Source organism: Mustela lutreola, chromosome 14 (assembly GCF_030435805.1).
Source record: "Mustela lutreola isolate mMusLut2 chromosome 14, mMusLut2.pri, whole genome shotgun sequence".
Classification (NCBI taxonomy): domain Eukaryota; kingdom Metazoa; phylum Chordata; class Mammalia; order Carnivora; family Mustelidae; genus Mustela; species Mustela lutreola.
This window is the reverse complement of record NC_081303.1, coordinates 48359872-48375848: the sequence shown is the minus strand read 5'-3', so window position 1 is coordinate 48375848 and position 15977 is coordinate 48359872. Positions and strand designations below refer to the sequence as shown.

At 51.6% G+C, this 15977-nt stretch overlaps 1 protein-coding gene across 8 annotated transcripts in view; it reads right to left on the bottom strand.

Annotated features, from left to right (window-relative positions):
• Positions 1-5438: 5438 nt before the first annotated feature.
• The window catches only part of PPP1R12B (protein phosphatase 1 regulatory subunit 12B), a 221067-nt gene continuing 210528 nt past the window's right edge, over positions 5439-15977 (bottom strand). For all 8 annotated transcript variants that reach the window (XM_059146015.1, XM_059146016.1, XM_059146017.1 and 5 more), the window contains one exon: positions 5439-12687. Coding sequence is in view for 4 of the 8 variants with exons in the window: in XM_059146017.1 (XP_059002000.1) it covers positions 12601-12687 (87 nt within the window). In the remaining 4 variants the exon portion in view is untranslated. The remainder of the gene's footprint in view (positions 12688-15977) is intronic.

The following is a 15977-nucleotide window of genomic DNA, read 5'->3' as shown; positions in this document are numbered from 1 at the left end:
CTTCCAAAGGGCTGAGACCATAAAGACCCAAACCCAGTCCCACCCAGAACTGGGGGAGACCAGAGAACTTGGTCCTCTCCTTTCTCCAGAGGGGAAGTCATTCCAGAGGGGAAGCTAACTCTACCAGAGCTGTGGCCAGATTTTTGGACTTCGGAAAGCGGAAGCTGAGGTCTCGGGGGAAGTAAGGTAGAGGACACTCAGGCAGCCCCAGACAGGGAGAAGTGCCCTTGCAGGGATCCCTCAGCTGGAGGGTGGGCCAGCCGGGATTAGAGCACAGCCTCAGATCCTGATTTTTTTTTTCTTCCCAGGAAACCATATTTGGCTAGGTTTCTGCAGAATCAGTTTGGGCTGATGTTGCTGGCCCAGGGCTCCAGTGAGAGAGAAAAGAGAGGTTGCAGCGGTCCTCCTGTGGGTAAAACCAGCTCCCCGAGAGGTTGAGAAACCTCCCCTGGGGCTGGGAGTGAGAGATTCCATGGATGCTAATGTATGCTAATTCTTGGTCTCACCCAACTATATACGGAGAGAGGCTGGCCTTTGTTCCTCCACGCCTAGGTAGGAAGAGACTGAGCCGGGACCTGCCCTCCTACCCTCTACTCTGTCCTCACCCTCCACCCCCTTCCCACCTGAGGCTCGGTGGGGGGTCATTTCTCAGAGCCCTGGCTGGTGGCAGGCAGGGAAGAGTCCCAAGGCCTGACCTTGGTGGCCCAGAGCCCCACGACATGGTTCTCAGATTTGGCAAATAAAAAATACAAGATACCCAGTTCAATTTGCATTTGGGATAAACAATGCATAATTTTAAAGCCTGAGTATGTCTTGGGCAAAAATTGGAGCATACGATACAAAGAGGGATTTGTTGTTTATCTGAGATTCAAATTTAACTGGCCATCCTGTTTTATCGGATACCCCATTCTATGACCACTTCCCCCCTCTCCCCTCAGTCCCGGGGGGGGCCAGAGACGACTGGTCACCGAGGATCTTACTTAACCTGCTTTTCGAGCTGCAACATTGAGAAGGGGACACTGTGACTTGAAGACACACGAATATACTTTATTTTTTAAATGACAACAAAACAAGAACCTTCTGAAGCCATTTGAGCCTCATGACCCTCTCCATGTGCATTTAGTTAGATAGACAAGAAGATAGTGACCTATAAACCTACGAACCGAGTCTCGTTTACTCAACATGCATGTCTCTGACTTTCTGTAAATAGCCGCATGGCCATATGCTGAGAGTACCCCCGACCCCTGACCTCGATCCCACTTGACACACCTCATTGAGGCTGCCCCTTCGATTTTATGTCATGTCCAGTCTTTGTCCCCGAGCCCCACCCTGTCTCACCCCATCAGGAATCCCCCAGTGGGAGCCGCGGGCCGGGGGCGCCGGTTTCTGGCACCAGCCCCAGCCCTGCCTTCGGGGACGTGGGAGGACCCCTGGCGCCCCGAAGGCCCATCCCCCCATCTCCGAGCTGACCCTCAGTATACTGAGTGCTGTGTCCAGCCTGGTGTCTGCTGTCCCAGTAGCTTCTGTGTCCCGTGTGTGTGTGTGTGTGTGCGGTGTGCCCCTTCCTCCCACTGTATGAATTAACTGAAAAGCCATAAAGGGAGCCTCCTGCAGGAGACTGCCCGTGGTTCCTCCCAGGAGCCCCCCGTGTCCCTCTGACTGGCTCCCCACAGAACACTTGTGAAGGGCTCACCTGTTGTCACCCCTCCCGCTCTCTCAGCCCCGTGTCGTAGGACGGATGGCGTCCAGGGGTTCTGGCTGAGTCCCAGGAGGCGTCCCTGCTGGCCCTGCCCGAGCGGGCTCCTTCACCTGGATTTGACAGTCCAGCTCCATCTCCATCCCGTGGCGGGGATGCCATAGTGTTGGCTACATTCTCAAAGGGCACTGAGGAAGCCACCGGGATTTTCGGGAGCAGCTAGTCAGCGGCTCAGGTTCCCATCACCATCCGGGCTTGACAGAACCAGCCCTGCTTCTGTGACCCTGTGGGCTCAGGGGCTGTGGGTGGCAATGGGGGAGGGCCTCTGGGGGGTACACTGGAGCGTGCCATGGGTTGCCCTCTTCCCACCATGCTCCCTCCTGCAGGCTCCCTCCAAGAGCCGGTGGCCTGTGGCCTGCAGACCCTCCCGTCAGCTCTCCAGGGCAGCCCCAGCCAGGAGCATCCTGTGGTAGAGAATTGGGGTGGGGGCGCTGGGGGCTGTGCAGGTCCCACGTCACTGTGTTGTACCAGGACGGACACATAGCTTCCAGCCTGCAGGTCCTCGCCCCAAGGGCACCGGCGAGGGCAGACTAGACTTGTGTGGAAAATGCCAGGAGGCCTGAGGCATGGCAACCAATAAGCATGAGGGAGAAGAGACACAAAAACCTGAGGAGAACAAGGCCGAAGGCAGTGAGGTGGGCTCTGCCCTTCACAAACCATGACTCTTGAGCACACAGAAGTCCCAGGGATCCCGGTGCTGGGGACTGTCTCCAGGTGGGCTGGGATCTTGGAGGAGGGAAGACCAGCCCAGCCTCCCACTAGCGCTCTCTGGGACCCTCCCGCTGTCCCCACCCACGGCAGACAGCAGTGCCGACAAGAGCTGAGGGGGTCCGGCCTGGTGGAGTGGCAGAGCTGGGTGCAAGGGGTCGGGGGTCTCTCCACCTGGCCCTCCTCAGCCATCAGGACTCGGGGGCTTGGGGGGGGGACCCTCTTCAAAGAAGCTTGACTGTTCTGCCCTGACTCCTCCCCCTCTAAGGACTTGATTTGCTGCTTCTGAAATCCCAGGGATCTGAAAACTTCAAAACCAGAGGGGCAGACCCTAGCCTGCCTCAGGTCACCGCTGGGATGCATCGACCCTGCCAGGAACCCTGCCTTTGTCTTCATAAGAAGGACACATGTGTAGCCCTCGCCCCGACCCCTCGCCCCCCACCTCCTCTGCTTGGCAATGCTCTCCACACCCCCCTTATGTGGACTCTGTTGTTCTTGTCTGATCTCTTGTCAAATGTTATTTTGTAATGAGCTGCGTCTCCTTATTAAAGAAATGAGCTGAAAGAAACCCGGGGGTGGGGGGCTGTCTCTTGTGTTTGCTGGGCTGCGGGGAGGGGCCTGGCAGGAGCTGCCTCCTGAGAGTCTGGGTGGTGGGTGCGTGTGGGGAGCGGGTTTGGAGAACCTGGCCTTGAGGCCAGCGTATTCCTTCAGGGAAGCAGTGCAAGGGGCCTGAGGCTCATTCTCTTCTTGGGGATGCAGTCTGTGATGGGTGGTGGGGCGCACACATCCCCGTGACAGGGTCAGGGCAGTGGTGCTGGGGGAGGGGGCCTGGTAGCCTGGGGGATCCTCCATTCCTTTCCCATGGGGCGGGCTTGGGGGAACAGACCTTGCGAGCGCTCAGACACGGAAACTGGGCCTGGGGAATAGAAGTTTGAAAAGAGAGAATGCCTAAGAAGTCCTCGATTGCCCCATTGTAATGTCTTTGACTACTGAGGCAAAGATGTTAGGGGCCAAGGAGGAAGCTTCAGAATTTTAAGAAAAGAGAAAGTAGGGCAGCAACCGCCCCTACTGAGAAGGAAAAGAGGGTGAACTGAAATAAAACAAAGGCATTTGTGTGGGGTCTTAGAATTGCAATTCAGGGGACCCAGCTTCGGATAGCAAACCAGCGGTGTCCCTTCAAGGGTAAAAGCCTGAGGTTTTTATCAGCAGATTGGAAGTATTAAGAAATGCACACAAGTTGTTTTCTAAAAATTATGGTTGGAGGATAGAATCACATTGTACAGTTGGTTTTCCGAGTACGGTCGGTTCTAGGAAAATCTTTTGCACAGGGTCCGACTGTTATCAAGAATGTGGAGGCAGGGGCGCCTGGGTGGCTCGGTGGATTAAGCCACTGCCTTCGTCTCAGGTCATGATCTCGGGGCCCTGGGATCAAGCCCCGCTTTTGCCTCAGCATCCCTGCTGAGCAGAGAGCCTGCTTCCCCCTCTCTCTCTGCCTATTTTCTCTAAAAAAAAAAAAAAAAGAAAAAAAAAGAATGTGGAGGCAGCAGGCCAGTGTTCAGGCCTGTGCCTCTGCCTAGTTCAGTAGTTCAGTACGTGTTTTTGAAAGCACGATGAAGCGTCAGTCCCAGAATGGAGTCTCTTACGTTCTAAGGTTTCACGCAGGTCCACACCCCTAAGAACTGGCAAGGGTGAGGCCCCTTCCTTGGTTCGCTCCCTCCTGTGGACCTGTCTCCTCGCCCCGAGGACGGACCAGATCTCTGTCATTTCGAGAGCTTCCCCCTGGCTGAGATTCCCGCTGTGTCTAAGGGCAGCCGAGTGGGCGCGGGGCCGCTGGGCCCAAACCTGAGCTTGCCTGTCGGGTGCGGACACAGGAGGCGGCGACGGCACCCAGACCAGAAGGCGGATCTGGGCTTGCTGCTTTAGCTCCTGAGCAGGGTGGGCTGGGTAGCCTGGAGGGCTGAGGACTTGCCGGTGGTGGGTCTCCTGGCTGAACACGTGAGCTCTCCGCCATGGGCTCTTCCCCTTTGCAGAGGGCTTGCCAGGGGATACCAGGACCGGGAACAAGTCCTCACCAGCTCAAGCGGGGGAGAACAGAAGGAGAAAGGATTTTTGTGGTTTCGAAGGCCCTCGCATCACACATGCTGCTTTGCCTCTGTTTCGGGCCCCAGGACAGGTCTGAACTCTTCAACCATGACGTCATGTTCGTTGTGTTGCTGCTTGGGCTCCGAGCAGCTGGGTGACAGCAAGGGAAAAGAATCTTTCCTCCCGGTGCTTGCGCCAAGTCAGTGACCAGGGATTTCCGCTTGGCGGCAAACACAGGGCTGAGCCAAGCTGGAGGCAGGGCTTGCTGGATGGAGAAAGCAGACCCGAACCTTGGCTGAGCGAGGTCAGACCTGGCCACCCACCTGCACCCCCGGCCGGGGGGCCTGAGCGGCCGCCCCCCTGGACACGGCTGCTTGGCTGGGAGTTCGGATTTAACCTCCAGTAACCCCGCAGCTTGGTCGCCGGAAGCTGCTGCGTGGTTTCGGCTCTCCTCAGTCACAGGGTGGCCTAGCGAAGACCACTATGCATACAGCAGAGGGCTGAGGGGGAACGCCGGGCGACCTCCAGGAGCCCAAGAAAGCCGCCGCCTCTCCAGCCCTCCTCTGCCCGTGTGCCCGAGCGTGTCAGTGTCCATCCAGACCGGCTCCGCCCCTCAGTCACAGAGCTTGCTCCCCGCAAAGAAATCACCGTATTCCGAGTCGCTCAACACCGGGAATCTTCATTTCTTCGAATGGTTCCTTTGAACGTCCAATCTCGGCTTTTCCTTGGTCTGACTCCAGAGATCCCGCTTTCAGTGACAGTGACTCACTCCTGGCTGTTCCTGGGACAGAGGCAGGAGGGTGAGCACCCCCCACCCCGGTAAACCTGGAATGGGCTGCCCCAGATGGGACAGTCTATAGACCCCACTTCCTTAACCGTGGAGACACAGTCACAAAGTTAAAACACGGTTTTATTTACTCATTTATAAATATGGTCGTGTTTACAGGCATCATATAGATGTGAATATTACTCCCAAACTTTCAAACACAGAATACTTAATAATACTATATAATAACAACCAGTAAAACAAAATCATTCATCTCAGGGTTGAAAGGCCACTCAAAATTGCATAAAAATACATTCAATTCACAAAGCGAATCTGGCTCCCCCTCCCTAAATGCCCTTATCCCACCCCAGGTGTATTTACAATGGACTGAAGTTAATCCGTACAAGTCAGCTGAAAAACTTACATCTGCTGCTTTAACTGTGGTGGAAGTAAGGTCGGGAGTGAAGGGTGAACTGAATGGAGAAAACACAAAATTCAACCCCTAAAATGGGAGAGGCATGAGGACCCCAGGGTGGTTCTTCTAAGCTCTTCTCACCCCTAACTGATCACGGTCAAGGGCAAAGGAAGAACAGAGGGAGGGAAACCATGAAGCCAACGCCAGAGTCTGCATGAGTCCCGTGAGAACAGGCTGTATCTTCTCCAGGAGCGGGGGAGCAAGGATGAAACAGGTTTCGTCCCTCCTCGGGGAAATGATGGCCCTTCCTGGGGGCCAGTGAGGTGGCAGGCCCAGTCTTTCAAAGGCTCAAGGGACTCTAGGCGGAAGTGGCGTTCTTCTGGATTGCTGCAACCTCCCAGAACCCTCTCGCAGCCCTGCAGCCCGCCTCCTGGTGGTCTGTGCCTGAGCCCCTACATCCTCCTTCCCCTCACCTCTCGTTTTCTGGCCTTCCTCACCGGAGGACAAGCTGGAATCTGTCCCAGGCTTCAGTGGTGGGGGAGGGAGGGAAGACAGGGTCAGATATGTTAAGGTGAAGTCTGTTGACTTCACGTGTCCCTGTTCAGGATCTGCCCCTCATCCTCAAATCTGGTTTTGCGGGGACATCGGAGGCTCTCAGAGGCTCCCTGCAGTCAGTGTGCCTCTCCTGCCTCCTCTCCTGCGAGGGAGCAATGGGCTGAGGTTTTTTTCTGGGAAAATACTCTGTCCCTAGCTGGAAATAGTCAAAGCTCTCAGGACAAAGACTGAGTAAGCTCCACACGGCTACCCATGGTCTCCCTGGCCAGGCCACGGACAAGTCAGACGGGCCCACCATTCAGACCTCCTCTCTGAGAGGCTGTTAGAACGGCCAGGGACCTTTGAAACTAGAAGAGGGGTAGTGGTGGCTGTGGTTGGAGAATGGGAGTGGAACAGGAACCATGGCTGATGTGTGGAAAACCTCCTAAGTGCCACTAGCGCCAAGTGAGACAGCAGAGAACAAAGAATGGTGGGAGATGGGAGAGGAAGGGTGAACGAGAAGTTTCTTTGCTTGTAGGGACACAAGAGCATCCTAATGTCACCTTAAGGGGACACCCAAGAAGTTTACTGGAAGCATGAAGGGGAAATTTGGAGGAGAAATAACAGAAACTATTACTCTGGCAGATTCACAGTCTGAAATGATGAGCAGATGGGACTGGAGAATGGCTCAGAGAGAAAGCCTTTTGGGGATTGGAAGGGCAGGGGAAGAGCAAAAGATATGAATTAACAGAATAACAGACTTGGATAACATTGATCCGAGCACACACCAGGCCAGCAGATGTGCACATGCGCGTGCATGCAGGTTAGAAGCAAGGACGATCTCCCAGTCGTTACACCTCTTGAGGTAAGATCAGATCATTCGTCAACTCATCACTCACCAGTGGTGTCTGTCTGTGAACAAACCTACTCCCTCTACTCTTCCGGGACACTGGGTTGCAAGCCACACCTATGCTCAATTTGACCCTCGACCACAAATCTCAAAGGAGAAGTGAAAGCATCTCTTCCTCTGCAGTTGCTAGCAGGCTAGTCAAGATTCTCGAGCTGGTTTTTATCAGCCCCCAGAGACCACCTCCTCCCTAGTAGCTGTGATAGTAACAGTTCCTGGGCTGCAATGAAGTTGATCTGTTTTCCAATCTAATCAAAACACAAGCGATCAATAGCTGTCCTTGATAGGGTCTACTGCTCCGGAGCAATGTCGATAACCATTAGGGAAGCTGATTAACATCTCTGCTCTGCGGGAGGCAGAGGGACCAGGGTACCAGGGACCAGCACTCATTTCCCTGCTTGCGGCTCCACTGCTCAGTGACCCTCCCCCTGCTCCCCCCCACCTCCCCGCTGGCAGCCTCCACCCTGCTCTTCGTTCTGCCTCCTTCCCAACTTCCCACCGTAGCTCACTGGCCACCTTCACTTTCAGGGTCTCTGGCCTTTCACTCTACTCACACCCAGTCCTGCAGGAGGCTCTTTGGAGCCGAGCGCTGTTCTATGCCACACCGTTGTGTGGACTTAGGGTCTCTGAGCTCTTCCTGCACCAGCGGTCTCCTCTGCAGACCTGCTTAAAAGAAGGATCACCCTGAACAGCACGGGAACCTCCTACTTTGGATAGTCCAGAACCCAGAGGGGCTCCCCAGAACTAAAGGTTGAGGTTTTTATTGAGGAAAACTCTCTTGCTGCTGTAGGGCAGAATTTAAGACTATGGGTAAGCTGGTGCTAAGCAGAGGGGCCATGTCTGCCCTTTGGATGTTAAGGGCCATGAAGAACACATTTGAGAAGGCTGACGAAATCTATGAAGCAGTAGCTCTATTTCCTGTATTAAAACCACCTGTCCGAAGGCTGCCTGCAACAAATTGCTTTCTATCCATTTCCCCATGAGCTCCAATTTCCACCTCTGCAGGTTTTAATATTCTTACCGAGCCATTAGGAGGGAAAGCAATTGCAACACCATTCCATTTTACCTTCCATATTAAATTCACTTTCTAACAAGGATGAGAAGTCAACCTTGACGTGCTGATGTTAAACAGTACGAATCCAGAAGAAAACAAGATTTTTTGCCATTAGAAAGAGCAAAAATTCTGAGTTAAGAAATGTTCTGATCTTCCCAGGAATAAATATATCACAGAATTATAAGCCTAGAAGGGATCTTAAGGACAATCTAGTCCAAAACTGCATTCTGCAGACAGCGAAGGTGACTTTCCCAAGGTCACATGGCTACTAAGAGCTGGCCCTACAATGCAGCTGTTCTGACTCCTAGGGGCTTATCCTTTCCTGTTGGCTTCTTCTGCCCTCAAAGCTGCCTTGCTTATTGGGTGAGGGGACTCACATCCTTTGATGGGCTGAAACCTGCCTTAAAAATCAGTGTGGGGTGCAAGCTTTGCAGTTAGAATCGGGCCAAGATTTGGGGCTGCTGTGTGTCTAGAGTTAGGTGTGGTGCTGGCACAAACAGTGGCCCTGGGAAGGGCCAGGAGGGAAGGACTGCAGCCAGTGCCCATCTAGTGTCACCTGTTAAGCTCCAGTGGAACCAGTGGGGTGGTACCAGGAATTGCCCCCTGCCTCATGGCTCAGCTGCTGAATCCTTCAGGCTTTCCCTTTTGTGGGGCTGAGCAACCTGGAAGCTGAGGAACTGACAATATTTTCAATAGCTCATCTCTCCTCTCTATGCTTCTCCCACTGCAGAAGGACTGCCACCGTGGTCGGGATAGAAACGCTGGCCTTTGTCTGAGGGGAGGCAGTCTGTCTGTCTGGCTAGGGGAGGCTGCACTGGGGCCAGAAAGCCAGAGACCAAACCAAATGCGTGGCTTTGAGACTTTCTTCTCCTCTCATCCGTGGCTCAGTTAAAAGCCCCTGAGAGTTCACGCACGATTTTGTGGAATTCACAGGCTAACACATGGGGGTTCAGCTTTCTCATTTCTGAGCACAACCACTGAATAAGCACGTTTTGTTTTGGGCCGGGGAAGCCCGTGAAATGATCCAAACCAGAGATCTGAAGCCTCCTTCACCAGAGGCCTCAGAGAGCAATAAATGTATCTTGGTCTCAAACGCGGAGAGGGAGACAGGAAGGGGCAGAAAGAAGTGAGCACATCCTGTAGCTGGATAGGAAAAGCCAGGCGGGTTCCAGGAGATGTCAAGCAAGACTGCCCGAGAGAGAACCCAGCACACTGCACAAGCCCAGGGCATGTCTGTTCTCCAGATTCTTTACAGGCAACACCCCAAGATTTGCATGACCCTGTTGCACTGGAGACTGGGACTGGGACAGGGGCCATCAAGCCCAAGAGCTATCTGGAAAAGAGTAAGCAGTCCTTGAAGGCCAAACAGTTGAAGCAGTGAAACTTCAGCCAGAGAATCTCTGGAATGGCCGAATCATTACTCCCGAAGGTGTGGCTTGATTTTGAAAAATATCAAATTAATGAGAACAGAGGATATAAAGTCGTACCAAGAACCTTCTCGTCCCCATCCTGTAAAGAGTCTGAAAGTGACCCAGCACAGCTGAGCCCCAAATTGTTGGCCAGACCGGCAGTATTCACACAGCCTGAGCTATCTGGGGTGCTCTTGGGTATCCAGACCAGTAGGTTGAGGACAGGAGGTCTGTGGCCACTGCAGAGACCAAAAGCACAAGTGGAGGGAGGCCTGCTGCTGTTGGCGCCGAGAGCACACGGCTGGCCATTGGGTCTCTAGACATCACTCCAGGGCTTCCAGGCAACGCAACTGGGAGGAAAGGGTATTTTATTCTCTGGGAAGGGACCAGAATTCAGTCTATCTGTCCAATAAAATTAATTGCCTAAGAGAGAGTGCCTGAAATTACCTGGGATGGTTTACACTTTCATGGTTTTTTGGCCATAGAATCCATTATTCCTGAGATTGAAAAGCTTGTAAATTTTTCATCACAAGGAAAACTTTCTGGCAAGAAAAGGCATCTTTAATGTGAAAGGGCTGTGTGAAGCAGCAGGGCCTAACACCCACCTAAGAGTTTTTAGATTCTGTCCCACGCTTTTGAAAGGCACAAACAGATGAGGGAACTGTAACCCTTTTACTTGGTCTATCTAATGCGAGAGGGTCAGGGTATTTTCCTAATAATTCAGTTTTCCGTTTCTGAGAAAGAGGCAGGAACCACCCCCATGCCTTGCCCAATATCCAGGATGTGCCAGGAGAATCAATTAGTCAACACCTTCTGTTGATTTCCCCTCTCCCTAGAATGAAGATGATGTTTATAGTGAAAGTGAGGAAACATTTTACTCTAATTTAGCATTCCCTGAGAACTGAGCTGACAGTGCTCCCAAGGTCATACGAAATCCTAATCAGTAGTGGCTTCTCCTGGAAAATGGTTGGAAACGGAAGAGAGAATTCTGTATATTCTAAAAATGGGGTCTTGCCAGAGGAGACATATTTCCTATTCTGGAATTAGGACCTCTGGTTTAAAGAGCATGTAACATTTCAGAGGGCCGTGAAGAACTACACTGTCGTTTTGGGGTAAGAAATAAAAAATGGGCAGAGATGGTATATGTTAAGAGAACGGACCACCCTAAGCACTGAATACCATGGGCCACTCTAAAATGAGGAGGATTTACATGACCCGCACACTCAAACCAACCTTGGGAGAAAATGCCTGTAAAGGCCAAATACGTCAGGAAGACGGACGAGATGTGACAGGCAGGAAAAGTATGCCATGTGAGGGATGCCTTCAAGGGCTGGGAAAACGCTGGTTGGAAGTAAGGTTAAGGGAAGATGACCAATGACACGAGGGGCTGTCACATGAAAGGGCAGCACTGGACCGTGTGGAGCCCCCACGGCAGACCTCGACTCATCTTAGGAAAAGCTTTCTGGTTATCAGAGTTGCTCACCTTTCGAGGGACAAAGGTGCAGCTACCTGATGGCGGGCCAGAGCTGGGGCAGTGGGGTCCAGGCGGGGGTCCCTCTAACATGACAATGGAAAGCTCAACCAAATGACCTCTGGGCTTTGCCACTCTAAGATTCTGAGACTCTCGTTAGTGGGCTGGAAGTATCCCATCCCTTTAAGTCTCTTTTAAGAGGTCATTTCTCCTGTTTGCTTCTAGAAAACAAATGGTCTCTCCCCTACATCTAGCCACTGGAAATCATCACATTCACCACCATTACCACAGCACGATCTATCTTCTGTCCTCTTTGTCACAAGGTTGCAGATGTCCCCAGATAGTCTACTCACACCAGGTATGTGTGCCTCCACTCCCCGGTCCACCTCCCACCCAGCCCAGCTCTCGACTCCTTGCAAGGACCTCCTTTCTCATTTGGAGCAGGTGCCAGAGTGAAGAGAGGAAAACAAGGTCGAAAGGAGGTGAGGCAGAATGGCGTGTTCAGAGCCCAGATTTTCTAATAAGGAAAATCACTGTGTAGGGAAGACAAGTGGGAGATGAGAACAGTGGGCTGACACTTATGCCATGGTCTGGCTTTTCTGCAACAGGGCCAGCGGTGCCGCCAAGGCAATTCTTCTGGTCTCCAGAGCGCCCCAAGAGAAATGATTTTCCATAATGGCCAAAGACAAGTGAGGTCAGATGCTCTGTTCTAGCTCTTACACAATGTGGTAAGGTGGATGAGGGACACAGGAAGGAAAATAGAAGGATAGAAAGAAAAGGAATAAGGAAGCCAGGGTCATCTGAGCCCTGGGGAAGGGGGCCAGGCATGAGGAAAGAATAAGAATTAAGACGAATCAGGCATGTTACTGGGTTGTTGATAGAAAAAATAACAGTAACACCAGCAAAGAGTAAAAGAAAAGTCAGTTCCTGAGAGGTGCAGACTAGCAGAGACCTTCAGTGCAGAGTCACGGTCACCTTGGAATCTAATGGAAACACAGCTCCAGAGGCTGTCCGGTGGTTACGCCAACATCCTGTTTCCCTTGGCATCCCAGACAGGATCCTGGAATGGCCACCGTAAGACTCACCTAGATCAGAGGACACTGGGTCCGTGTAAAAGGCTGTGGGGTACTGGTTTGGGTAGAGCCTTACATGTTTGGATCAAATCCAGTGTGGACGAGTAGCTGCGCAGCAGGGAGTTGGGACCCACAGCTGAGCCTGGTGGACTCCCCAAGGCCTTCTCCAGATGGCTCGAACGGCTCAAATGATCACAATCATGCTTCAATTAAAACTGCCATAAACTCAGGGGGTGGGGGGCACGGGAGGGACAGGGCATTCAGAGTGCGGAGGACACGTATGGTGCAGAGGAGGTGACTGGAGGAGGGTCAGAAAGAAGTCCTTCCACCAAAACATTCACTTCATTTGGTTGGAAGGCAATGGCTGGAAAAGAGGGGTGGGAACCGCAAATGCTGCCCCTTCCCTCCCAAACTGGGAGCCTAGTCTATTTGGATAGTTTGCTGATGACTCTGATGAGGGCACCATTTTCATCTTTCAGCCTCTGGTTGTCGGATTTCAGTTCTGTTAACACCTGCAGGGTGACAGAGGGAAAGGTGTGTTAGAGCTTGGAATCATCACCTCCGTACCGTCCCTGCCCAGGCCAGGCCAGCCCAGCGAGCGGGCCGTTCGGAGGCAGCATATGCAGGGTACTGCCACCACCCTTTCTCCCAGAGAGGGAAGTCCCCCGAATCTTCATGTTTGTTGAGTTGGTGATGTGCAAAGGGAGATGTGCATTAGGGAGACCACAGCCCTCCGTCTTTTGAACTAGCATATTCAGCAACAGCGTCTTATTTCACGTTCCACACCACGTGTCCTTTCATTCTCCTGAATCGGTAACTGTTCACAATGGTTCTGGCGCTTGAACTCATTTCTAGCCTGGAGATAGTAAGGAGTGCGCCAAAGGGAGCTGGTGAGGACACAGTTTCTCAGGAGAAACTGAGAAAGGAGTCCTGGTCAACTAAAAGAGTTAAGGGCAGACACTGCTTCACACCCCATCAAAAATAGGAATGCAAGGGGGCGGGGCACAGCTTGGCTTTCTGTCACACCCACGAGATTTAAGGTCCTCCTCGTGCCTTCTGTGATAAAATCCACCCAAATTCCTGCCGGCCATACTACATGTGTCTACTTTCAACCACTAAAACCCAGGGAGTGTACAAATTCGGTCACTGCACAGCTGTGACGCACAGAAAGCGATAGGTATGTATTGAATTCTCGCCCGGAGCTCCCTGTGGGGAGCCACCACAGGATACCAAGGGTCCTCAGTGGCAGTTTTAGGGGATAGTGTTACAAATCCAGGAAATAGGTGCTTTGGAGGATGGGGGAATAGAGATTTCTATTCTATCAGTTCTGCCATCTTGGAACACGACACAGTGCTGTTCAACAGGCGAACAAAGGAAACACGGCAGCCCAGGCTCTAGTCTGGACAGCCAAGTCTTCAGAGGGGACCGGACAGGCTGGCAGGTGTGCTGAGCGTCTAAAGCACTACCATGGGACGTTGCTGAAGGGACAGTTCCTGTGTGGGCCCTGCTGGCAGTTTAGGGAGACTTCGGTTAGAGGGGAAGTACATCTTCACCGTGAAAGCTACAGAAATCTACATCTACATCCCATCAAGGCAAATGTGCTTTGATGTATTTAGTCAGCAAACCTACAGGACTCCAGCAGGAGGTGAGGTTACCAGTCAAGGTGGCCTGGGCTTGGAGATCATGAGGCCTGTTTAATTCTAGCTCCAGCACTGCTACTAACTACCTAGGGGCTCTAACTGTACATTAAGAAACAGAGTTTTTGTTTCCTCAATCTCTTATGGAGGATGTAGCCTTGATTACACGAATACTATGTGTAAGCACAAATATATGTATCACAGAGACATAAAGGATTTGTATTAAGGGAACGAAAACAGCAATGAACATCCATAATGGGGAAGGTCTCACTCCCATCGGCTCATTAGTACCGCAAGAGTCTGTGACACAGGTGCTATCCTTACGTCTACAAATGAGGAAATGAAACTTCCTAACTAGTCCAGAGTACCCAGCTCTTAAATGGCAAAGCTGATACCGAGCCCATGTGTGCCTGACTCTGAAGATGATTCTTTCATTATGGAGGTCGTGTGGGGGCGGAAAACACAGCCCCAGAAGTCCAGAATTCCAGCTCCGTTGCGGTCATGAATGGTCTCTATTATGTTAAGCAAATCACTCAGTTTGTCTGGGCTTCCATTTCTGTGTCTAAAGAATCCATCATCATCTCTGCCCCGGTCGCTCATCAAGTTGGGTCCCTTTGAGGGCCCCGGGAGAACCGCACGGGGAAGTGTGCCGACGGGCAGGATGTGCTCTGCGATTCTGGGGATTCTCACGACCGCGGTGAGTCCTCCCATGAATGTGGGATGGCAGGTAGGTGATCTGCAAATTTTACTACAAAGATTTTAATCCAGATAGTATCAAAATAAAGTTGTGGTCCTTTGCCTCTGCCTCCCCTACCTCCAGCCTAATCAAAGCTGTTCTGGCTGCTCTCTTCCGAGCCTCCATCCCTGTGGCCTTGGCTACCAGATCGAATGCTCAGAAAGCTCAATCTGAGAAGATTTTTAGAAAAAGTCAGCCAGGTTGGCCCCACAGTGCTTCAGCTTCCCATCTGCTCTCCAATGCTCCATCCTGGATCCTACAGCCAGCCTGGGTGTCAGTGAGACTCTGAAAGTCGTATTTCCACTACAGCGTTCCATAGGCAGGGAAGGAGCTGTACGTGTCGTTGGATTTCATTCCTCTGCCAGCAGCTCACCAAATCAGAACTGAGCTGACCAACCCCTCCCTGCTTTTTAAACGTACAAACAACTCGCTGGGCCTGGTGATTTATTTCCACATTAAGAACTCAATTCTTTGAAAAAAAAAAACCAAAAAACTTGGACAAGGCAATTTCCCAGCTGCAATATGCTACAACTGACATCTTAAGGGAGTGTCAAAAAGTACAAGATGTGGAATGTAGAAATCAAGGGGGAAAACAGTCTCATAAACTTGACTCTCAAAAGGGAGAGGAGGAAATGAACAGTGTTATCTGATATCCACTTGGAGTTAAAGAAGGATTAAATAAGAACACATGCGGAAGCACTAGAGAAGTATGAGGTTTAACGGAGCTTTATCATTTCAGCCCCCTGGAGGTCAGCTTTCTTAACTGCTAAATTACCAGTTCACAGGTTTGATGGTAAGGTGTCTTGGGCAAATAAAATTTCAGTGCATGTTTTCCCAAACATGACTTTGTCCAGCCTTTGATGAGGAATGTGTTGAAGAGGGAGAGGATATGAGGGTCTTAAAGCTGCGGAGTCCTGGGAAGGACAAGGCTAGCTGCAGGGTGATGGCAGCTCAGGAAGAGCCTTACCTAGGCTGCTTCGCTTCTGACTACGTGGGAAGTGGGGAGGGCGTCCCACGCTTACATTCTTTTGGAAATGGCGTATACAACACATTGAGATGATGATTTCTCTAGGGGATTATTAAAAAACAAAACAAACCCCAAAACACCCAAAAAGGCAGGGCAAACTTTCTTGGCCACCCTGTCAGTTTGGCTTAGTTATTCCCTCTTTCCTTCTGGTGGGTGTTGGCAAGTGTTTTCTGTAAGGGGCCAGACAACTGGTATCAAGCCATACGGTCTCTGCTCCCACTACTCAACTCTGCTCTTGTGGCCCAAAAGTACTTATAAACATAATGATAATATGTAAACAAATGAGCATGGCTCAGTTCCAATAAAACTTTATTTCTAGACATCAAAATTTGATTCCATTATTTTCATGTGTCATGAAATAGTCTTTACCTTTTGATTTTTGCCCCCCGCCCCCTCACTATT